Source organism: Eleginops maclovinus, chromosome 4 (genome assembly GCF_036324505.1).
Source record: "Eleginops maclovinus isolate JMC-PN-2008 ecotype Puerto Natales chromosome 4, JC_Emac_rtc_rv5, whole genome shotgun sequence".
Classification (NCBI taxonomy): domain Eukaryota; kingdom Metazoa; phylum Chordata; class Actinopteri; order Perciformes; family Eleginopidae; genus Eleginops; species Eleginops maclovinus.
In genome coordinates, this window is record NC_086352.1 from 25,881,704 (window position 1) to 25,905,993 (window position 24,290).

Genomic DNA, 24,290 nt, shown 5'->3' on the forward strand with positions numbered 1-24,290 from the left:
ACTTCAATTAATTTATAGAATACTTTTTTAATGAAAACCAAAGATAACTTCATATTAGAGTACATCCACTTTCTTTTTGGACAGTACAGTGGACAATGCTTGCTTTTAATATGCTGAATTTCTGTGTAATGAACGTCTGCTCACTTTGATACTTACAGCCTCTCATTCCCTATTTTTATAGATCTGATTGTAGTTGCTGCCTCGATTATTGTGCTGTCAGTGGGCTCGAAAGGCCAGGTTTTTGCCACCTCTGCTGTAAGGTAAGAGACATTGTATATGGCCAAAAGTATATAAGCACTTTTTTTCTTCTTTTAGTGCGGGGGTTGTTTTTCATTGTTTGTGTTAGGCCCCATGGTTCAAATTAAGAACTGGAATAGCACTCAGAGGGCAACCTCCGCACAGGCCAATGGTGGATTTACCTTCTCCTCAGATGGCCCGCATTTCCTATGGTTCTTTGGACATTGCTGTGATCGTGAATTTTAAGTCGCAATGTGGAAACAACATAGAAGCGTTGTAGGCGTGTTTTATCTCTCAAAGTATTTCCAGTATTTAAATGACAGAAAAAAGAAGTGAGCCATCAGTTGTTTGAGAACATTTTTGGAAAACTTCAGAGATTGTTATTTCGCCTTTCAAATTTGCCCAGTCGTGATGCATTATTCCAATTTCTCCAACATCAATAAATACTCAAGATTGTGTTCCCCCCCCCTCCAAAATGAAATCAGTTCTTTCTTGTATGCTGCTTCACCGTTACCCTAAGTTTCCTGAAAATCAGTTTCAGTAGTTTTTCAAAAATCCTGCTGACAAATCACACCAAAAACATAACCTCCTTAGTTGTGGTGAATATCCCAACAATACTGCCGACAAGGTTATTTGAGACAGTTGTGTTCTTTTTACATTGTTGTTACTGTTTGGGAAAGGCCATTTCCCTTTGCAACACCACAATGCTCCACTGCACAAAACCAGATCACATCAAGGAATGTTTTTTCCAGTTACCTGAGGAGGGACATGCCTGAGCTCTACAGCACTCTGACCTTAACCCATATGACACCTTGGGATGAATTGACCTATGGCGACATCATGAAAGAGCAAATCCTTGCCATGAGGCTTCATGTGGAAAGCTGTTACAGGAGCCGAATAATGACCATGGCGGTGGAATGAGATGTTAAACAATCACATATAGCCATAATATTTGGGAATCCACATATTTTTGCACTGAAAATGTGCGTGTACAAACATACTTGCAATTGGCCTGAATACGAGATCAGCATTTAAACATCTTTGTTATTTTTCAGAGGGATTCGCTTCCTGCAGATCCTGCGAATGCTTCACGTGGATCGGCAGGGAGGAACCTGGCGTCTGCTTGGCTCCGTCGTCTTTATCCATCGGCAGGTACACATTGCAGATTTGAAATCACTTTACATTTTCAGGTCTAAAGCCATCAGGGATTTTGACGGTTAAAAGTAAGCTGGAGGCTTTCTGTCAGGAGATTTATAACCTCTTCTCGTCATGTATTATGACGCAGAATTGTTCCTTTTTGTATTCTGGATTACTGCGAAAATTAATATTCAGCAGAGCCAGAAGAAAAGAGCCACTGTGCAGAGGGTTACGGCCATAATCTCCTCTGCTGTAGAGGACTGTAGCCCTCTCAGTATCATTGAGCTGAGAAATAGAGGTGCCTGTGATTATCCCCAGGGGCCACTGAGGTTGTCTTAGATGTCTGTATAAAAACAGGGAGTGATGAAGGTGAGACTCAGGGATGTTGCTACCCCGGGGCCGCCTGCAGTGCTTGCTGGTATTGCCCTGTGCTTGTTGTGTAGTTTTAAGCTTCTAATGATGATCAAACGTTTTCTTTGAACGGAACTTTACTTCCAAATGCACTATTACAGTATTACAAAGAAGTAGTATTTATTTAAACTAAGGCAGGTTGCGACTTGCGACTTCATCTCTGGAATCCTTCATACAACGAATACGCATTACACATTACTTCCTGTTCATCAAAATAAAGGTCTCACATTATCACATTCAAACTAATAATTTTACCATCAGGAAGTAACATTCTCCAAATATCTACTGTAAATAATGTAAATACTTTTCTCCTAACTGTTTTTAAACTAAACAATATAATCATGTCAATTTTACTATTGGATTCAAATAATAATTCACAACATTCCCGCCCAATGAACAATTGTTCATTACTATTCAGTCCACTTAATTAATCTCCAAAGGATATATCAGCTGAACAGGTCTTCTTAACACACTGCCCGTAGAAGTACGAACAGTACAGGAACGAATGAGTCCATCTCTTCCAGGAAACAGTTCTGTTATTCTGCCTATTTTCCAGGTCTGCCGGGGTGCATTGTCTTCTCCGATCAGGATGACATCTCCCACCTTCAGCACAGTGGGTGTAGGTGTCTCACACTTGTGAGCTGATTTCAAGTCTCTGATTTTCGAATCTCTCTTGATGTCTTGACCTGATGTCAGCTGACAAATTTCTTGGCTGAAGCTCTGCTCTTGTGTCATCTTCACCCAGTACACTTCTGCTGCAGTGAGCTCCTCAGAAGTTAGCTCTCCCTGCGTTTTCAGACTGGAGCGGGCATTAGCTATGAACCTTTTCACCCATGCAGTTATTCTTAACACTGTCTTTAACCTGCTGTACTTGTGTAAGTCTAACAGTGGTTCAACTTGTTCAGTGCTAGCGAGCTGTACTGCTGTCTGGAACTTGGATCTGAGCTCAGTGCTCACCTCATCCGCAACACGGTCCTCATCAATGTTCTCTGCCTCATCAGTTGGTGATAGTGACGGAGGGCCGCTCCACCACAGCCGGCTTTGGATGAGGTTCTCGACGCTCTGGCCTCTGGTGGGTAAATCAGCTGGATTGGTTTTACCCTGGCAGTGAGACCACTGTTCTGGATTGGTGAGACCTTGTATCTCAGTCACTCGGTTTGACACAAACGGCTTCCATTTTTGTGCTGCACTGCGTATCCAATGGAAAACAATCATCGAATCTGTTCTCATACTCAGCTGATTTTTCTCCATGTTCAGAGGCTTGAGAAGATTATTTCCTAACCTTGCTCCAATCAGTGCACCCATAAGCTCTAAGCGTGGTAAAGTCAATTTCTTTAATGGGGCTACCTTTGCCTTGGATGCCACAAAACTTGTCACAATCTCCCCTTCCTTGTTCGGTCCTTGTAGATAGGCAACAGCACCGTATGCCTTCTCACTGGCGTCGCAGAAGACGTGCAGTTTCAGTGTCTGTGAGTTTGGCTGAATGTCAATGTGGTACCATCTCGGAATGGCTAGAAGGTGTAGCTTCGGCAGCTCCGCACACCACTGATTCCATTTTTCAGCCAAATCTGTGGGCAACTGTTCATCCCAACTGATTCCCCTCTCCCACAGCTCTTGAAACAGGCACTTTACCCGTATGGTGAATGGAGTAAGGAAACCAATAGGGTCAAAGATACGAGCTGATGTCTGTAGCACACTTCTCTTTGTGTTCTCTTTGCCCTTTAAAATGTTCAACAGTCCCTTTAAATCAAACACAAACTCATCTTTCTCTGATCTCCATACTAACCCCAACACTTTCAGCACATTTCCACAGGTGTCTGTTTCTGTCGCGTGCTCCACTCCACTCTCTGCCCACTTGGCTCTCAGATGTGGTGAGTTGGTTACCCATTTGCACAGGTTCATGCCGGCATGGGACAGGATCTCCTTTGCTGTTGAGGAAACTGAAAGGGCTTCATTCACATTACTTGAGCTGTAGATCAGATCATCCACGTAGAGAGACTCTCTCAGTGCCTCCACTGCCCTGGGCTGCTCACTGTCATACTGCTTGATGTGGTTTCTTATGGTGGCAGCTAACAGGAATGGGCTGGGCGACACTCCGAAAACTACTCTACTCATCCTCATAATCCGCAGCTCACCTTCAGCATCTTTGGTCAGAGGTCCATGTAGCCACAGGAACCTAACAGCATCTTTGTCCTTCTCTGCTAGAGCTATCTGCAGGAAAGCCTTGGTAATGTCTGCAGTAAAGGCTATCTCATGTAATCTGAATTTGATTAGCACATCTAACAGGTTTGGATTAAGGTTTGGCCCGGTCAGTAAACAGTCATTTAGGGAGGGGCAACCTTCCTCATGTGATGATGCATCAAATACAATTCTCAGTTTAGTTGTTACCTTATCTTCTCGAAGAACAGCATGATGTGGCATGTAGTATCTCACAGCCTCTGGCTGCTCTGCCGCTGACACATCCTCAGGTACATCCTCACAGATGCCTTGCTGCAGATAATCCTGTATGACATCATTGTACCTTGAGTACAGGGTTGCATCCATTTTGAGTCTCCTCTTGAGGCCTTCGAACCGTCCTTTAGCCACTCGGAAGTTGTCTGGGAGTGTCGGTTTGTCAGGTCGCCATGGTAACTCAACTTGGTAGCGGTCATCTTTGTGTGTCACAGTCTGTTCAAAGTTCTGTAGAGCGTCAGTTTCCACTGCACTCTGGGCCTTCTCATTAACAATGCCCAGTGACTCCACCTCCCAAAAGGCATGTAGCTGTTTTGAGATCTGTGTGTCCTCTTCTAGGCTGATGTGCATACAAGTAGCATCAGTTACACTGGATGTTGAAACTGGCCCCTGCAAAGCCCACCCGAAGCTGCTTTCTACGGCCACTAGTGATTCTGTTATTCTCTGGACTTTGCCTGACACCACTTTCCAGTAATAGTCTGCCCCTATGAGCATCGACAGTTCTGGGTCATCAGGGCCGTCCAGTGGAAAATCAGCAAGCTGCAGACCTTTTCTCCTGAGCTCCTCTTGGATGGGTTCACTGGGGACCTTTATCACTGCCGAGCACACTTGAGGGGTTTCCACAGCTTCAATCTCAATCCTTTGCTGTGTGTTCCACACATTTTCCAGAGAGACCTTCACAATGTTACGCTGTGCCTTCACATGAGCTGTAGATCCAAAGGTGTGTAGATGCAGCGTTTCTTGTCTTACCACTGGTAATCTTAAGGCTTTCACCACACCCTCATGAATGAAGCTTCTCTGGCTGCCTCCATCTAACAGACAGCGTACGATTTTTCTCCCTGCTGGGCCCTCTGTCCATGCTTTCACTGTCTGGAGCAACACTGTGTTCTGTGAATTAGCTTTCTGTTTCGCTGTGCTGGACACAGAGGACACAACAGCCTCTGTGCTGCCACTGTCCACATCTGCCTTTGCTTCACCTTGCTCACAAACTGACTGGTGATGTCTGCGACCACACAGAGGGCATGAAACACCTTTAACTTTGCAGAATTTTGCTATGTGTTTTGGACCAAGGCACACGTAGCATCTTCCAAGCTTTCTTAATTTTTCTTTGCGAGTAGACACAGAATTCTCAGTACAATGTTCTGGTTTATGGTTAGCACTGTCACAATATATGCAGATCTGTGGTGCATTACTTGCTGTGTGCAACGCAGTAGCTGAGGGCACGTTCCATTTTTTAGGTTTGTTTTCATAAGGGGGTGCTGGCCTACTGAATGGTTTATTACTTGGTGGAATGTCTCTTTGAGTGTTACCTGGTCTGGTAAGCTGAAGTGCTCTCTCTCTGCTTTGGACCTCTTTTTGCAGGAACTGGATGAGCTCTGGCACCTTCCATTCGTCATTGGGGTCTGACTTGCGCGTGTAGACTAGTGCTATGTCTTCCGGCAGAAGCTGGAGCAGTACTGGACATAGCAGGCAGCCATATGTGTCACTGTGAACTCCCATGGACTCTAGACTGCGAATCTGTATTTCACATTCGTCGTACAGGTGCCTGAGTGCTGCAACATCTGATGACCTTTTCACAGGGGTTAAGCTCAGTAGTTTGGACATGTGTGCACTAATTACAATGTCTTTCCTTCCAAAACGATTGCGGAGCAATTCAACTGCAGCGTCATAATTGCTATCATTCAAAGTAAGCCCTGCAACAGCTCTTGCTGCTGCTCCAGTCAAATAGGATCTCAGATAGGTAAATTTCTCCCTCTTACACAGTGCATCATTCTCATGAATAGCCGTTTCATACTGAGACCAGAATTCTTGCCACTGGCTAATTTCTCCACTGTATTTCTCTATCACCAGCTTCGGTAGTTTAACTGTCTGTCTACTCACTGGTCTCACGGAGTTCGAACTTGCATTGCTCACCCGCACACTCACGTTATCACGTGCAGGCTGAATGAGCCTCGTGGCACGAGCCTTCAGCGTGGTAATGCGGTCCTGGTATTCCTGAGTACTAGCAATCTCCGTCTCAAGGTCGTCTGTCGACGTTTCATCTTCAATGCCTTTGTTTAAGTCCATTAAAATATCTTCCTTGGTCGACAATACTGACAGCATTTCACGAAGTTTATCACAGTCGGGCACCTCATTGATCACCTCCTCATCTAAGCGATTCAACAACTTCGTTGTAGATGTGCGTACCGTCTTTCTCTTCTTCTTCATCCGTTCAAAACGCTCGGCCATCTCTGCTGCCAATGTAGCTAGCGTTAGCTTCCAACTTCGACACAGTCAATTCAATCTTCAATTCCCGGGTTTCGGCACCAAATTGTTGTGTAGTTTTAAGCTTCTAATGATGATCAAACGTTTTCTTTGAACGGAACTTTACTTCCAAATGCACTATTACAGTATTACAAAGAAGTAGTATTTATTTAAACTAAGGCAGGTTGCGACTTGCGACTTCATCTCTGGAATCCTTCATACAACGAATACGCATTACACATTACTTCCTGTTCATCAAAATAAAGGTCTCACATTATCACATTCAAACTAATAATTTTACCATCAGGAAGTAACATTCTCCAAATATCTACTGTAAATAATGTAAATACTTTTCTCCTAACTGTTTTTAAACTAAACAATATAATCATGTCAATTTTACTATTGGATTCAAATAATAATTCACAACAGTGCTTATGGACATATTGCTCCTGGCTGAGGCTGGTCATCAACAGTCATTGACCTCAGCAGGGAGACATTCAGGTACTTTCCAATAAGAAATCACTTTGCAGGAAATAGCACCTGCTGCTATTAAGTGAACTTCAGATTCAGGATATGAAATAATATAAAAGGTGAACTTTGCAAGTTTTTTAGTTTTTGCTGTAACCGTGAAACGTCTATCACCATGAATAATAATAAATCTTGATTGCTTGTTAAGCTTTTAATATGATTAGTTTCCCTGCAAATGCATAACATCCCACTGGCAATCACCAAGTGCAATACAACAGATGCTGCACTCTTTAGTAGCTAAATTAAAGCAGCATATGGGTTTAAGTCATCAAATACATTTAGCAAGAGACATAGTCATGGTAACTCTTATTTTGCTTTAATGCGTCCTCCATTACAAGGTTTTCAATGAAAACTCTTTTGGCGTGTGACCCAAATAAATTAAAAATAAGGTCTGGTTATAACCCACTTCACAGTTTTAGGCTTTGCTTGTGTGCACGCTTTCGTGCAGGAGTTTCTTTTCTTCTGTTCTTCCCAATTTGCTTCATTTGAATGACTTTTTAGAACCCTTTAAGAGATGACATCCAATATATCCGAGGTCACTCGAAAAAGTCTGAAATATGTAGCAGAAACACATTTCTTTTACTATTCCATGAATTATCTTGTGAACGTCTGAGATTTATTGAGCACTGGGTTGAGAGAACCTGTGATTTACACTACGTACATGACCGAAATAATATTAGCAAGGTGGAATTTAAATTCATATGATGTATCCTCCTTTATTCATCACCTGTACCTCCCATGCATTCAAGGTAGTGGAGGATAAAAAGTCAGCACTGGTGAGGACAAATGGAGCTTTTAAGTGGATAGACACCACTTCAGATTAAACTTAATATGGCACATCTATCAACACAAATGTACAAATGGAGGCTGATTGTAAGTGTGTGATTAACATTGGGATAGTCCAGTTTATAATAAATCCTGATTTGGGCTTGGAAGGTGTTTTAACTGTGGTGCGTTCATTTTTCATTTTTGTTCACCTTGGACCAGTTTTTTATATTTAAATATTTACATGTTAAACCCATCACAGCTCTTTTCACCCCACTGTGCACTACCTCCAAAAGGTGTCCCTTGGTGATTTTCTGACTATTAAATCCACACAAGACCTGAATATTTCTCCTACCTACGCACATGAAACTGCATCGCTTCTATGTCAACAGCTAAAGTTTGAGTGTCAATACAGTTTCAGTCACTTCCATCAGTATTCAGTCTTTGTTCAATTACAGCATTTAAATCCACATTGAGTATAGTGCTCCTAAACACAATTTGCACAGTTGCTCCTCGTTTTGTCGCTGGCAGATTAGCAGCACATGTTTCGTGAATGTGTTTGCCGGGTCGCAGCAGCGGCAACACATCTACTCAACCCCATGCAGTGACTCAAATATGTTGTTCCTGAACTTTTATGTTTTAAGCAGTGGTGTTATTAAAACGTGTAACATGCTCAACTATTCACAGCCAAAGGTTTGATGACTAGAAATGTTCCAAAGAAATGTGCTGTCAAATGAGGGAAATACAGACTCAAATGCAGCATAAGAAAAAAACCACAAGGACTTCTTTGGTAGATTAATGCAGGTAGCTATATTTATGTTTTCGAGAAATACCAACATAGTCAATCCCTTGGTTCTTTTTGTAGAATTTACTGCTGCTCTCACTCTCTCTGTTGCTCTGAAATCTGGGAGTGACAGTAAATATGAATTTCACTGATCAGGAATTCAGTCAGGTTAAGTACAGTGAGTGCTCTGCCACTCCCTTTGGTTAAACACATGGTTAAATTATGTTATAGTTAAGTACAGAGTGCAGAAGATTCACTTTAAGAGCTCTTTCACAAAGCAGTATTCAAATTACAGTCAGACAGGATGAGAGCCAACACCAATTAGACCTCCTGTAAACACAGACAGCTCATATTGAATCTGCAATAAGATGCATAATTATCTTTAAATATGATGGATTAGATCAGCTGTCCGGAGTTCAAATTAATTTAAAATTAGATAGTGCCCATCTGAATTCAATCAACACCCATCCAGTGATTATACGTGAACATCCTTTCAGTTTTATCTTAGCTGCCCTTATGGTTCCTGCATAAAATACTTTACATCAATTGTAAGATAAGGAATAAATATACCTTATGATGTTTTGTTAATTTGATCAGCTTTCAGATTTAGTTTTGAGATCATAAGTCTTTGGTTGTTTTGGCCATATTTAGTCGATTTGATCCTTTTTATCATCCTCATTTATGGACATGTGTGACAATGTTAAAGTTACGACCAAAAAATAAGCTAATCAAAGAAACGTAACACAATTGCTTTCAAATTAAATTTAATTCAATTGATTTTGGGCTTAAAGAACTAAAATAGGGATGATTGTATCATGAAGTGTGCAGCTTTGCAGAGAGTCTTTCTGGTCTGCTGTTGTTTATTTACACATCACATCCAGGCATGAAACATATTCTAATTTACATGCTAATTTTAAACAAACCCAGTTCACCAAATAAGGCTCCTGGGGGAATGGAACATATGCTCTTTAAAATATAGTCCAATTATAAAGACAGTCAACAACAACAAAAGACCGCTCTATAATTCAAGCCTTAGTGGTAGTGTTGTGTTCAATAGTTTATGCTACCATATAAACCAAATGGACTACATTCAGCAGGCATAGAACATTAAAAAAAATGGTTTAGACCTGACTGTGATATGTGTGTAGCAATTATTATATGCAAGCTTTGGCGTGGAAAGTATGTCAACAAATCCCAGGAAAATTCCCAAAGCAACAATGGATCCTATTAACAAGTGTTACCCAGGTAGACAACGCCGGATGTAACTTATTCTAGTGCCATCGGGCTCTGTTGCTTTCCAATGCTTAAAAACACTTCACTGAGCCACACCTGTGCACTGTGTGACATGTTACTTTATTTACTTTAAGGCAACTCCACATGCACCATCCTGCTGACATGGATACTTAATAGCACACTGAATGTGTATTAATCTGTGTCTGAGAGTAATTTTATAAAGATATCTATTGCACAACTTATTCCTGTTTGAGCAACTTTTGCGAAAAACTATAAAGCCCAGCTGTTTTGGTAAATTCAGAGCTGTCTGAAAAGATGTAAATTATACATTCGTAACCAATCTTAATTGCCGATATATGTCTCAAGTAGCAGCAAATGAGCTCTGGGCGGAGAACCAGAGAATTGAGGAAAACACTCTGACATTGTTGGTTTTAACTTTATTGATGGAGTAGGCTACAACCGATTTTCTTTGGGCAGCCCTGTAGTGCATAATGACAATAAATAATTAATCCTTTAGGGTAAAAAAAATAATAATGCCAGCCTTGTTTTTCTTCTAAAACGTCTTTTCACCAAAAAGTAGCCAATGTGCTTGAAGTGTGTATCCACTTTTAGTTTGCCATCAAGGCGAGGGGGACTGCAGACTAGTCAGAAAAAGATTTCAATCATCATATTTACAACACATTGACATGAATATTCACACCCATATGTCCGATAAATAGCAAACACTAGTCTCCAGGCAGAAGTTAAGTGATATAACTGACACATTGTGGCAATTATGAAGGATGTATGAGAAAGTATGTATCATGTCACATATTCGTCATATACTCTTATTGTGTTCTTTGACATGATCCCTTTGGCTTATTGATTTTGAAATATGTCATGAATTTGTTTGTTTGTATTTCAGGAGCTGATCACTACCTTATACATTGGCTTTCTGAGCCTGATCTTCTCCTCATACTTTGTCTACCTGGCAGAGAAAGATGCAGTTGACAGCAGTGGCTCCAACGAGTTTGGAAACTATGCCGATGCCCTGTGGTGGGGAGTGGTGAGAATATCTGTTTGTGTGTTTTTTTGTTCACCTCTGCTTTTGTACACATTTGATATATAAAGGATATGATACGTTTTGATTGATGCCGTCTTCATTGCAGAATGTTGAATTCCTTTATTTATCAAAGGAATAGTTTGAAATGTTGGTGGGTGCAGATGAGAGGAAAAGATTGATTCCAATATCATGTCTGTACGATAAATATCAAGCAGTGACCAGGGGATGGTTAGCTTAGCATAAAGACCAGGAGCTGGGGGACAAAGGCTCTATTCAAAGGTTAAAAAGGGTCTGCCAACAAGCCTGTTCAAAGCTCACTAATTAACACGTTATGTCTTGGTTGTTTTGTATAAAACAGTCAGAAAACAACAAAGATTTTATAAGAAGACTATGCCTGACTATGATCATACTTTAAATCCACAGAACTATTATCTTTCTAACATCAACGTTGACCTTGATCATCTTGTGTTTCACTGAAAATACCATAGATATTTTATTTTCTTAGAACAATTTTTGGTTCTTTCCAATCTCGCCAAGAGTAAGATTGTGCAGAAAACAGAGATTTGTTTTAAACAGTATTTGTGAAGTGAAAGGTCAAACACAAACTGCTTTATCTGTACTACTGTTGCTACAGTGGGAGTTTTGTTAAGACCCTTGGGCACATCCAGTGGGCTGCTAATACAAGCATCAAAACAAATAGTGCAGAGAATAAAGGATGGAAATGTATTTTCAGACAATAAGTCACCACCCACTCTGCTTGGAAACTTCAGAGACTCTGATATTAAAAAAAAGGCCACACAGAGCAGAGTCAAAACCACTTCTCCATATAAATGAAATTGTATTTGCAATATTTACCGATTATATTCCAGGAGTTTTATGAGCTTTGGGTCAACTCTGTCCAACTCGCAGTCATGGGCACTATCAGTGTAATAACATGTAAGTGAGAGTCAGAGGGGTTAAAAGGTCAGAGTGTTTGGAGGGTCAGGGAAAGCTCAGGCCTCATGCAATTCAGATAAGTCTCACAGTGGACTGATTTGACAGCCAACCTGAACTTTTTTTTGTTCACTAATCATTTACATGTCAAGCATTGTGACTACCAACATGACAAAGCATTTTCTCTCTAAGGCTGTGTTTGTATTGTTTGTAGTTTGTTTAGAAAGAATATATATTCTCAATGCTATTAATTAGCCATGCTAGCTACATGGCTCTAATGCATTGTTAGTTGGTTACACAATCTTCTCGGATCAACTTTAATCTTGCCTGAAACAAATGTATTAACATGAAATACATATTATCATGGTGCCTACTGACTTTAGTTACCCCCTGATTATTTACCGGCTAAACATCAGCATGTAAGCCTTGTCATTGTCACTATGTTAGCATGCTGATGTTAGCATTTGCCTCATAGCATCCCCCTGAAACAGTTTAAAGTCAAAACCCCAATTCAAATTTTTGGGGAAAAAACTCAAGTAGTCTTGAGTATACATATTGGTAGCTGCTTCAAAATGTGACGAATAATTACAGGTGTTCATACTTTTCTCCTCCTATCTATAAATCAAATGTTGTGTGTGGGAACACTTTTAACAGCAGTTATAAGTGTTTTTACAGAATGAAAGCCCCTGTATCAGTTCCTTTTGTTGTTGTTTTTCAAAGGTGACAGTGACTACCATTGGGTATGGAGACAAAGTGCCACAAACCTGGATTGGAAAGACCATTGCATCCTGTTTCTCAGTCTTTGCCATTTCCTTCTTTGCTCTGCCTGCAGTAAGTGAACAGAGAATTTGTTGATCCAGGGTGTCTGCTATTCCATCAGATAAATCGCTACTGAACTAAACGTGTATTTAGTTGGGTCATTTATATGTAAATAAAGAGAACACTGTCTGCTAGTTTGAATTCAATTAAAAATATTTTGAGTGAGGGTAACCCCCCTGGCACCAACAGTGTATTGTCTAAGCTTAGTAACTGCTCTGAAAGATATGTAGTTTAAAAGAAAAGTCATTTTTGTAAGAAGAAGAAGAAGTGTTAGAAATTAGGCAAGCAAAATACCCATCACATTTTGCATAACAAATATATAATATAGTGTATATTTTGGTGCAGTAACTCCATTTCTTTGCACAATCTTTTGTTGTTAAATGATAATAGATTATCCTTGTATTTTTAGTTGAGAAATTACCTAAATGTTTCACATCTTCATGCATTTAAAATACTCAATTATGATAAAATACATAATGAATTGTAGAGAAATATTTCAGCGTGAAACAGCCCATTATTCCTTAATTTTTGTTTAACTTTGAATTTATTTTTGTCTTTTGAATCCTGCTGCTGCCTGTAAGTGAATCGTTAAAAGGGAATTAATGAGCAGGAACTCTGCTGTGCTTTTCTTCACAGGGAATCTTAGGCTCTGGCTTCGCCCTGAAGGTGCAGCAGAAGCAAAGACAAAAACACTTCAACAGACAGATCCCTGCAGCTGCCTGTCTCATTCAGGTATGTGACCAAATAAAACTGAAACAGAACAATACAGCCGGGGGAGAGAACCATCTCTGAGCCCCAGTGTTGTTATTGAGACAATCCTTTACTATCTTCCTTGCATGGCATGAAATAAGTCCTGTCCGACCAATATATTGCTTTCTTTCATGCCCCTTTCAGACATCATGGAGATGTTTTGCAGTGGAGAACTTGGATTCAGCCACATTCAAGATGTTTTTGAAGAAGAGATCCAACATCCCTGCCTCCTCTCTGTCCTCCCCCAAGCCCAAGAAATCGGTTTGTAACAATTTTCATAGATTTCATTGCAACCTTCTTCTTCTGCTACTGCTCAGTTTCCATCTTAAAGCAAAAATGAATGCAATATGAAGCAACAGCCATGCAATACTCAACATTTTTAGTAGTGTGTTGGACTTCTGTAATGCTATATTCAGCTGTAACTTATAAATGAAATAAATCACAGTCAAAGGAAAGCAACTCGACCTGCTGTCCAGTGTTAGACAGACTGAAGGGATTATTATTAAAATTGCATTATGTGTACCACAATTGTTATGTTTTTTTAAGGATTAATACACAAACTGGTTGATAATACTTGAAAGTGAATGTTCCTATACATGACATTCAGAACATTAATATAGCAGCAAACAACTACTGTATATGCTATGTTAATGTTGCTTTAGTGGAGTAATGTCTTCTTGAGCAGAGAATGAAGTGAAACGTCTTCTATTTGTGTCGTAGCCATAGACTGTATAGCCTAATCTGAGTTTCTTTGTGTGTTGGTTTGTGAAGTCGCCTACTTTCTGCCATCTGTCTTTGTGGTAGTGAGTGTTTATGTTGTGAACTTGAACAATCCAGAAATAAAGTTAACTTTTCAGATGGCTGAGGTGTCATTAACCCATTTAACATAGCGTAGTATAATAATCTACACATGCTGCACATGCGTGAATTTAATACAGCAGGTTTGTCGATTATCATACATCTTCTGTTATTCTGTAGCACTGATAGAGCTGAGCAAATCCCATTTAAACCTGAGCTCAGCAAACTTAACTTTATATCTGGATGTTTCAGTGTCACAACACCAACTCAAATCACCACAAACACTCAAAACCATGAGCTACTATAAAGCACCCGTGGGCAGCTGATACTTTCCATCCTTCGCAGAAATAAAGCCAAACAAGCACTACACAACTGAGTCGCACAGCTACAGTATAGGCCACCAAAAATATGCACTTATGTTTACTCCAGGTGAACACTGCTAGCTCTGATTGTACTTTTACCGTTAGCTGCTAGCACCGCTCCTTGCTAGCATGTTAGTTGCTAGCTGCTGGCTCAGCCTCTGCCCTGTTACATAAATGGAGACACATAAGTCACATGGAGAAAAACCCCTCAAACTTAGAAATGTAATCACAGGGACACGCTGCTGGACCAGCTACTTAAGAAGAGATAGAAACTGGGAGAAGGCCTAAAACAAAAACATAGGGAGAGTGACTTTATTCTCTGCTATTATTTCAATATTACTTTACATGGACAGCAGCTGTTTGCTGCAGTAAAATTGCACTGAATGCTTTTTGTAAAACATTTGATAATTATCAATAACTAATTTTGTGTATGTTGATGGTAAATCTCTGTGGGGAAAACAAAAGAAAGTAGGGCAGAAAAAGAAAAAAAGCTATGCTACTGCCAGCAGAACGCCAGCTGCAGTTAAATATTAGTATTGATTATTCAATATTGCTGCTAGGCCTACTTGGGTATCCAACCATGCCCACACTAATGCATACACTTCAGAATGTTGTTTATGTGTCAAAAGTCTTCCCTTCAGACTTTTCAGGGTCTCAGCTCGAAGTTGTGAAATCCCAACAATATAAAATTATATAAATATACGTATATTTCTTATATATATCTTGAAAACTTTATTTTTTGTGTTATTGGCTTTTTAACATACAGTCTACAGACTACAGAATCACAAGGCTGCATATTTTGGCCGTATCAGTGACAGCCTAATAAGTATGTGAATGTCTGCATTTTTATCTGTCCATAAAGTGTGAACAGGGTTTTGCGATCCACAGGAAAACTTTCTTGAGCTGAGAATTTTATATTTCTGTTGCAGGTGAAGATAAGGAGGAAGCTGAAGAGCAGTGACAAGGGCAACGGTCCAACTTCTCCCACAATACCCAGCATCACATTCGACTCTGTATTTGACAGCGGCAGAGAGCTGAGTTCAGATGTGTACAGCACTGTAGGCACAGGTAAAGATAGGACAAACACTACATTACGCTTATCTCTGATGCAGTAGGTTTTGTTTTTTTTCCTTTATCAGTGCACAGACCTTGTATACAACAGAATGCATTTACCCACTGTTACAGTAAATAGGGCTCACAATTTTCAGTCAGTCATTTACGTGATTTAATTAAGATCTGCATTACCTGTCGCAATGTCACTCAAGGTGAACACAAGTTTGTAAGAAAAAGCCTGCAGCTGCGCTGGCTAAGAACCACACATTCAGTGATGATAGAATAAAAAGGAAATGTTGGAAGATTACAGCTTCAGTTGTAGCCACAGGAGGTGGAGAGGACCAAGTCTAGGCATTAAAGATGGATGAGCACAATGCAGCAATCAAACGTGAGGTTGCATTGATGAACACAAACTCCACTATTGCCCTGTTGAACTTTGAAGACTCCACACTGTTTACTGTATACTGCTGGATCAATAGTTGAGGGCTAAGAGTTTTATAAAGAAGCAATTCAAATCATAAACTGCATCTTTGTAAAGCCATTTAAAGCAGCCTGCATGTTCTCTCTCCACACGTCTCTGATCAATACATTTAAAATGTGTTGCCGTTTTTAGAATAGCAGAATAAGTGATAAATTATTGGTTAATTTAAAACATTTTTATAGCACAATCACAGTTGACTTTAAATGTACAAATGCCTTCGGTGCGGTAACGGTTCTGCACACAGAGATGTGGACTCACAGGCAGAGCAGTTCATAGCAATCAAGCTTTTACTTGATCAGAAGTTCAAGGCCAAATCCAGCAATCAGTCAGTGAGGGCGAGCAAAACAGGCAATGGGGCAGGCATTCAGGCAGAACAGGGAATCAGCTGTCTGGAAACAAAAACAAAGGATGGACCAGTAAGACTGTGTGATACATTAGACTACAGTATATGGCACATGAGTCAGGAAGTGGGGCTGCTACATATGCAGGGGAGATTATAAGGGAATGAGCTGTGCCATATAATGGCTTGGTGATGCTCTGGCTCGTGCCATCATCGGTTATAAAAACAGATGATATAATGCATTTTAATTTGTCTGCTCTGACAAAGAGAGCTGAAAGAGATTCCTGAAAGAAGGGTAAGTCAGGATGTTTCTGTTCTGGGTTTTTTCAGTGTTTATTTGTGTTAGATGCCTGAAATAAGGTCTGCACTTAACACTCCCTTAAGATATTTTCAGGTTTTTTTCAAAATGCTAAATACCTCATACCTTCAAATGCAGGATGCTTTTAAATGACTTTAAAAAAGGGTGACATGGGAATAAAGAGGATGTCTAGGTGTTCTTCAATAGTCAGCTTTTGCAGCCTCATTGTGTTTATACTTAAAGGTCACCTATTGTGTAAAACACACTTTTTCATGTCTTTTATGAATAATAATGTGTCCCCTCTGTGTTAACAGACTCGGAAAGTTTCAGGAAAAAATATTTTCTCTCTTTTTGTCCTGATCCATCTGTATAAAAACCTGTCTGAAAATGAGCTGATCAGAATTTGGCCACTTTGTGATGTTACAATGTTTTTGGGGATTGCGCAAGGTAACACCCGCCCACCTTATCACCTGAATCTCATCCTAGAGCACAGAGGGCGGTGGGTAGTGGCATCTTATTAGCATTTGAAGCTACACATACAGAATCAGCACCTTTGGAACCGGGCTGAAACAAAGGTATATATGGAATGCTAAAATACATGATCTGTTTGGTGTTTTAAGCCAAACACTTCCGAGACAAGTTTATATGAGACCTATTATATATGGTTGAAAAAGAGTATAATAGGGGATCTTTAAAACCTTCCAGTATGTTCCAATTGTAATGTTTCTGAATTGCCTTAAAATCGGAAAAAAAGTTGGACATTTTGTGTGGCGATGTGCTGTCATGCAACCTGTGTGCTCATATCTCAAAAGTGAGCTAGGGAAGCTTTAGACTTGTCGTCTGTGTAAGGAGAAAAACAGTGTGTGAGTGTTTCACCCATCAACGGATCTCTCAAATATGAATCTGCCCTCGTATATCATCCCGTTCATCTTTTAACATCAACATGCTTTTAGTTCATATTCACTTTATGTTCCTGCGACCATGAGTTTGTTGCATCCCTTATTTTCTTAGCACAGAAAGCAGACTCAAGGATTTTAGGAGGTATCAAATAGAGCTGCGACTAAGAGTAACAGACAGACAGCATATTACAAATATGAATTAGTGCATAAATGATCCTCCACCTGCAACCTCCTGACAGTTTTTCTGAAAGCCTTGGAATAAGAGTAACCAAGCAGTTTTCTTAAAACCTAAACACATCCCCAGAGCACCAAACACTCGAGAAATACAAAATCATCTTTGAAATCCCTTTTTGCTGTAAGTCATTTTACATAATTATTGATTTTATCCCTAGTGATATCCCTTTATGTTTTCTCGTCATTGTGTATTATACCACTATTTGAAAACATACCTTTTGAAGTCAGTGCTGCATGGAGGGCATTAATGGTCAAAATGGGGAACAAGAGAGGACAGTGTGTTTGTTTTCAATAGCAGATAAATATGGATACTTTTAGCATGCCTGTAATATGTGAACATCTCATTGGATCACACTCTTTGTTGTGCTTATATAACCTTTTTATTTAACACCAGCTCGTAACCTGAAAGCTGCCTGGATGCGTGACTGCAGTTCTGCCACCAACATGTGGACGTGCAAATGGTTTTGCTTCGCACCCCGACCTCAGTGCTACAGCACAATTTAATTTGCCATGTTGTGAAGATGTATGCTTGTCTGTTCGCTTCGTGTTGAATGAAAATCAGTGTCTTTGATTTGAAGCTAAATAGATTCCGCAGGTCGCACTGCACATCTTACAACTATAGCATGCTGCTTTTAACTATGAATCATTTAGTTAAATTGTCTCATTGCCATCTGGTATGTGGTTACACTGGCTTGGTACATAAGTGATTTACTGCTTACAGAGTCAGCTAACATTAATGCTGTGCATGGCTTTAGAGAAACATAACCTCTGTCTTTCAAATTAAATGATTTCAGTCATAAATGTAATTGTGTTTACTTATACAAACAATTACTTACTGGATATTAAATTCAAGAAAAGTCAACTACCATTTCCAAACAGTTCATGAGGTACACCTATCTAAAACAAATGCAGTCCACAACAGCAGATGTACAATAAATTAATCACAATTATAATGCAGCTTTTGTTGGAATTGTTGCAGAGAGGTATTTGATTCGACCATTTGACTAGATCCACAGGAAATGGCTCTCAGCTCTGTGCATTGACCAATGAATAACCTGCTGCGCTGTTTACTGCTCTTTGCAATGGCAACTGTAAACATAAAAATACCCACTGCTCTTTCTATAGTCACAACTGTGAAGGAAACAGTCACAAACCTATGTGTGTACAGGTTTGTAGTTGAGAGCCAAATATAAGCTCTGTTTGAAGATGGTTGTGGTTCAAGCAAGTGGGGTAAGTAGTAAGAAAGGGTTGTTAAACTTTGTGATGATTTGTGAGGAAGCAGTGTGTGCATTGCTTCAAACTGCTAATTGTTCACATGTTTTAGTCCATGTAGTCTAACAATGAAAGTAGGGTTAATGACAGAAATGTCTCCCAGTGTGTCTGTATATATATTCTCTAATTCTGTCTTTAAATGTTCTTCTTTAATCTAAATCAGCTGCCTATTTCTGAGTCCTTTTCCTCTCTCAATGTTTGGTCTGTAACTGGTTCTGCAGGATCCCACACTCTGGGAGGATGTGGTGAGCTGCTGTTAGTGTCCACGTCCTGCACATATCCTCATTGCACTTCCTGTCCACACTTGCTCTTCTTTTAATCTTCTTTTCTTACAGAAGTCTTTTTAAATAAGTGCATGCTCCCTTTGTTTAATGTTTGAGTTATTATGTGAGGGATGAGTGGAAAATGTAATGCTTTGCACCATAGCTTGCAACTAATATTAATTTTGTCCTTTTTTGTACCGTGGTAAAGATTTCCCATGGTTTTGTTTCTTTTCACGTGTGTTTCAGATTGCCAGCAGTCCTGGACGTCTTTGTCCTCCCTTCAGTTCAGCTCACCGCCCCCAGGTAACAACATGATGCTGTGATATGGGTTTATTGAGATTGGTTTTCTCTTAAGATATAAACAGTTGCATCAAATACTGTAGATCAGCTGAAGGGTAAACTACAATGTAATGCGTCTGTAAGGGGCCTAATTAAGCTCATTTTCGGGTTCATATATTTTTTGCCGCCTCTACTGTGACATGTTTACATACTTGAATGTTCAAAAAGTTCTTTATTTTTCTCATACTGCCTGTGCTGCAGCACCTCTTTTTACTCTGTTTAAAACGACTGGTTAGCTGGCCAGCTCTATTGTGATCAACCATTTGTTGTGTTCAAACACTATGACATGTCCTGCCCCTTAGCTTATCACGCACATTGTGTTGAAGCGCTTGCCAATTGAAGCGCAAGTGTTACATTTTGAAGTCACTACGTTACGGAAGTAAACAAAGGAGTCCAATGGAGGAGTTTGTTGCAGAGGGAGGGAGTGAGTGGGAGAGAAACTCCCTCTGGATGGAACTTTTTGATTTTAGCCTTTGCAGATCATTTACATGCACAAAAACCTATGTCATACACTACAGGAAAGGGAAAACCCCCACACAGCAAACAAGTCCTCTTTGTTTTGATCTGTGATATAATGTTATGCTTTATAGTCATCCTGCTCAGGGAAACACATGTACAATTTATAGTATGTTAATATTTTCAGGAACATCAAGTGAAGGGAATTTAAACCATTCAGAGGTTCATTTGGAGTGTCACACAAACTCAACAATTAAATAATGCACAGATTCATGAATTAATTTATACATTTAGATTTTTCAGATTCAGATTTTTCAGATTATGAAACTAATGCCAGATTCTACTCCTAAATAAAAACAACTCAAAGATCACCTTTTCCAAAGAGAAGGAGAATAAGGTTTATATTTTTGAAAAACACAAGATTTTTATTTGTTTCCCTCAATTGTGTTTTTATTTTTGCACTCCAATACCAAATTGATATGTTGTTTTTCACAACGCATCAGGGATTGTGAAACTCTTCAACATATTATTCTTTATTTTAGCCATTTATTTCTGCTGTGACTTTTAGCTCTGCAAGAAAATGCAATATATAGGCTTGATTACTTCTGTTTTATTGATAGAAGCAGCAAGAGATCAAAGCAAGCATTTAAAAGAATTAAATGTGTAAATCACCACACCTCAACCTGACCCGAGTCCAAATCTATATAACATCACAACTTAATCAGCAGCATCTGTGATTGTCCTGGAAGCACAGCTATATGGATATAGTCTAATGTGTGTGTTTACATGTGATCGCAGTGAAAAGAAGCCCAGGCCTGCTGGACGTCCACTCCCCCCCTCCCATGCAGAGGAACTGCAGCTTTGCAGATGACCTGGAGCAAGAGGCGGAGCGGTACAATGATCTGGTTCCTGTCAGCTCCAGGTCACAGTGAGTTCGCCACCATTGAATTGATGCTGTGTTTACGAGTGTATTTTTAAAAACAATATCCAATAATGTTTGTGCATATTTTTTTCTCTTTAAACTAAGCTTTTAATGTGTCATGCCTCAAAGCAGATGTCTCTGCTGTGAAATTATTCTCTATTAGGGAAAAGCACTTGTGCATGCTGAGACACTTTGGACAGGGAGAGACTCAAATTGATACGAGCAATGAGCGTTAAGTAACTGTAGTGTAGTATAAGCACATAGTAAGTGAAACAAATGGCACAACAATTTTGAACAATGGGATTTCCTCTTCTAAACGCTGGGGTAATGATGCAAAGTGGGAATTGCATGCAACAGCGTTCTTGGCAAAAATCACTCTGTGCTCTGCTGACTCCAAAATATGTTACCAGCTGTTCATATAGCAAACGCCACATGACATCCAAGCTTAATTGAATCTTTATGAGATATTTCTTCTTTCTTACCAATGAAAATGATAACGCCTAGCTTCTAAAGCTTAAAAAATATTGACTTTCTTTTTCCGTGTTGCTGAATTCCTTTGGTAAATAAATCGAAGATGAAGCTTATATTCTTGATGTTGTATTTCTGCAGATGCCTTGGTATTGACAACACAGTGCAGGATGTGAAGTAATGGTAAATTGAAGATGATTGAGGTTTTAGGAGATTTAGCTAAACTACCAGACTTTTGTTACAAACAAACAGAAATTGCACCTCTCAGAACACAACAGACATGGTCTTTAAAGTGAAACGGAAGAAGCTGGGATTGAAACAGTTAGGTAGGTGGGAGGCTAAGGTTTTCAGCCTCCTAGAAAACATTTGTCATGTTTCTCACGTTATATTGTTTCTTTCTATCTCAAGAAGCAGTTCAACCAATTGCTCGAGAAAACAAAAGGTGCAGAAGCTGTTCCATTTAAGCACCGAGTGCGCATTGAACTGAGGCAAAATACTTTGCTTCAGTTGCAGTTTTAATTGAAAACATTGAAGCACAATTTAGTTGAAAACTTAAATAATGCAACTTTTGTAACAGCCCTTTCAGTTATAGCTACTAAAGTTACTTCTGAATTGGTAGAAAGAATACTCAAACTTAATGAACAGTCAAAGAATTGCGAATTTAGAGCAATGGGTGGAAAAGATTGGTATTAAAGAATGAGCTCTCTGCTCTACAAATAGAGAAACCACCAACTTGAGTCCCAATATAAGAGAAGGGATGTACCTTCTCAGAAATATACAGCAAGTATCGTATACATACACAACAGATGCACTTTTAACACTGATTGTTTTTTAATTAAAGTTTCACCTACAGTAACACTTTTAAACAGATGATTTCTGATCCCTCTCAGGTTTAAAAACAATCAGTCTTGGTGGTTTGGCAGAATGTCCTCAAGTTTTGTTAAAAGGATTCATCAGGTCACCTTGTTTTAATTAAAAAAAAAAAACTGTTCTGTAACTTGTTGTCCGGTACATTATTACTGATGTCATGATTGGACAACAGCCTTATATCTGATTATTTGAGCATAAAATTGATGACTTAAAAGTAATTTTGCACATCACTCTAAAAAAGCATAAATGTGATGTTTTGTACAGGCATATTTTATGGATCCTCCTCTGTGGTTTTGTTTATGCTTTGGATAGACCCAGGCTACTTTTTCCCCGTCTTTAGCCTGTGTCATAAGCTAAGCCACGCTTATTGCCTCCCGATTACAGTTTTATATCGAGCTGACTCTCTCTTCATCCTTATAAAGAATCGTAATTGCCAACACTTTCTTTCTATTTCTTTCAATGTTTTGAACTTAGTTTTATATTAAGAAGCAGAGCACGGTCAAAATGCAGGAAATGACGAAGCCAAACAAACTAGCTGCACATTTTTTAACCGTTTTGTTCAAATATAATGTAAGAGAATGAGAGACACATGTAATACTTCAGTGACTGTGCCTTTACAAATGTTGCAAACTTTCTACTTTTAGTAGAATAACTTAGAGTTGAAAGAAATTGTGTCCCTGTGTGCCTCACTGCCTGTGTCTTTTTTTTAAAAGACATTATTTGCTCCTAAAAGAGCCTTTATTAAAGATACTTTGTTGAAAGGGAGCGCTAGAAGGGATGACATTGCCCGAGGCTGTGTACTTGGCAGCTCTAACCACTGAGCTATCCGGCAGCCTTGTCAGTGACTGATTCTGCTTATACAACCACCATTTGTGGTGGAAATGGATGTCAATAATAGGGATTTCATTGTCAGATTATAATTTGAAAATATATTATGAAAGGTTGCGAAATATGTCACTTGCCTTGCCAATGAAAAGCCAATTACGAAACGAACACACACTTTGTTCCCACAGTCTCATCTGGACTTGACATAGTACTGCTCAGCCCTCATACTCATTGCCTTTCAATGGTAATGAAGCCAGATTGTAACTAGTCAATTAATTCCACAGTTTAATAATAGAGGCTAAATTAACTGAAATTATTGTGGGCCTTTTATTCATGATTTTCAGAGAAACACACAAACCCTTAAAAAACCTTGATCCCCTTCAAAGAAAGTCCTAAGGGAGAGGCTTTTGATGTGGACTGAACATCAAATATTCTCCCCTAAGTTTAGGTGTGAAGGATATATCAACCATCTTTTCACGATGATGTGTTTCACTTAAGAAAAATAAATGTGGAGTTTTAAAAGCTGACCTAGATGTTAAAGTTTCCAGGTTTATTCTCTGTTTTCTAATGCTTTCTCTCACACATCTGTGAAAAGTCCTTTTCACCACACTCTCAGCTTTGTTTCGTTTTCTCAGGAGAAACTTCAAAGCATTCATATGGAACTCTTTTACACAGATTGACAGAGTCTCACCGAAAAGCCATCCGGGTGATCCAGAGAATGCGTTATTTTGTAGCCAAGAGAAACTTCCAGGTACGTGAGACACCATTTTACAGCTTTTTCTCACAAGCTGGTTTTTCAGTGTTCACATTTGAGATATCCAACTTACATGAAAATGATTTATTCTTAACAGATTATATAGTAGGTACAGTTATTATTTAGCATCTGACTCGACACTCCATGCAAGCAAACACACACTCTGCAGTAGAGGTTGGGGAGTACCAAAAATGCTGCAGGGGAATGTACATTCCTTCCTACAGGTGAATAGAAGTTGATAACAATTTGGAGTAGTATAACAGCAGATTTTCCAAATGAAAAGAGAGCAGAGCGTTGACAGCTTAAATGGATTGCCTCTTTC

At 39.4% G+C, this 24,290-nt stretch overlaps 1 protein-coding gene across 1 annotated transcript in view; it reads left to right on the forward strand.

Moving 5' to 3' along the window:
• Positions 1 to 24,290, forward strand: part of kcnq1.1 (potassium voltage-gated channel, KQT-like subfamily, member 1.1) — a 39,935-nt gene that overhangs the window by 12,591 nt on the left and 3,054 nt on the right. Inside the window, exons 4-13 of the mRNA XM_063880691.1 lie at positions 182 to 260; positions 1,293 to 1,389; positions 10,695 to 10,835; positions 12,486 to 12,596; positions 13,221 to 13,316; positions 13,479 to 13,595; positions 15,424 to 15,562; positions 19,581 to 19,637; positions 20,928 to 21,057; positions 23,890 to 23,965. Of these exons, the coding sequence (XP_063736761.1) occupies positions 182 to 260; positions 1,293 to 1,389; positions 10,695 to 10,835; positions 12,486 to 12,596; positions 13,221 to 13,316; positions 13,479 to 13,595; positions 15,424 to 15,562; positions 19,581 to 19,637; positions 20,928 to 21,057; positions 23,890 to 23,965 (1,043 nt within the window). The remainder of the gene's footprint in view (positions 1 to 181; positions 261 to 1,292; positions 1,390 to 10,694; positions 10,836 to 12,485; positions 12,597 to 13,220; positions 13,317 to 13,478; positions 13,596 to 15,423; positions 15,563 to 19,580; positions 19,638 to 20,927; positions 21,058 to 23,889; positions 23,966 to 24,290) is intronic.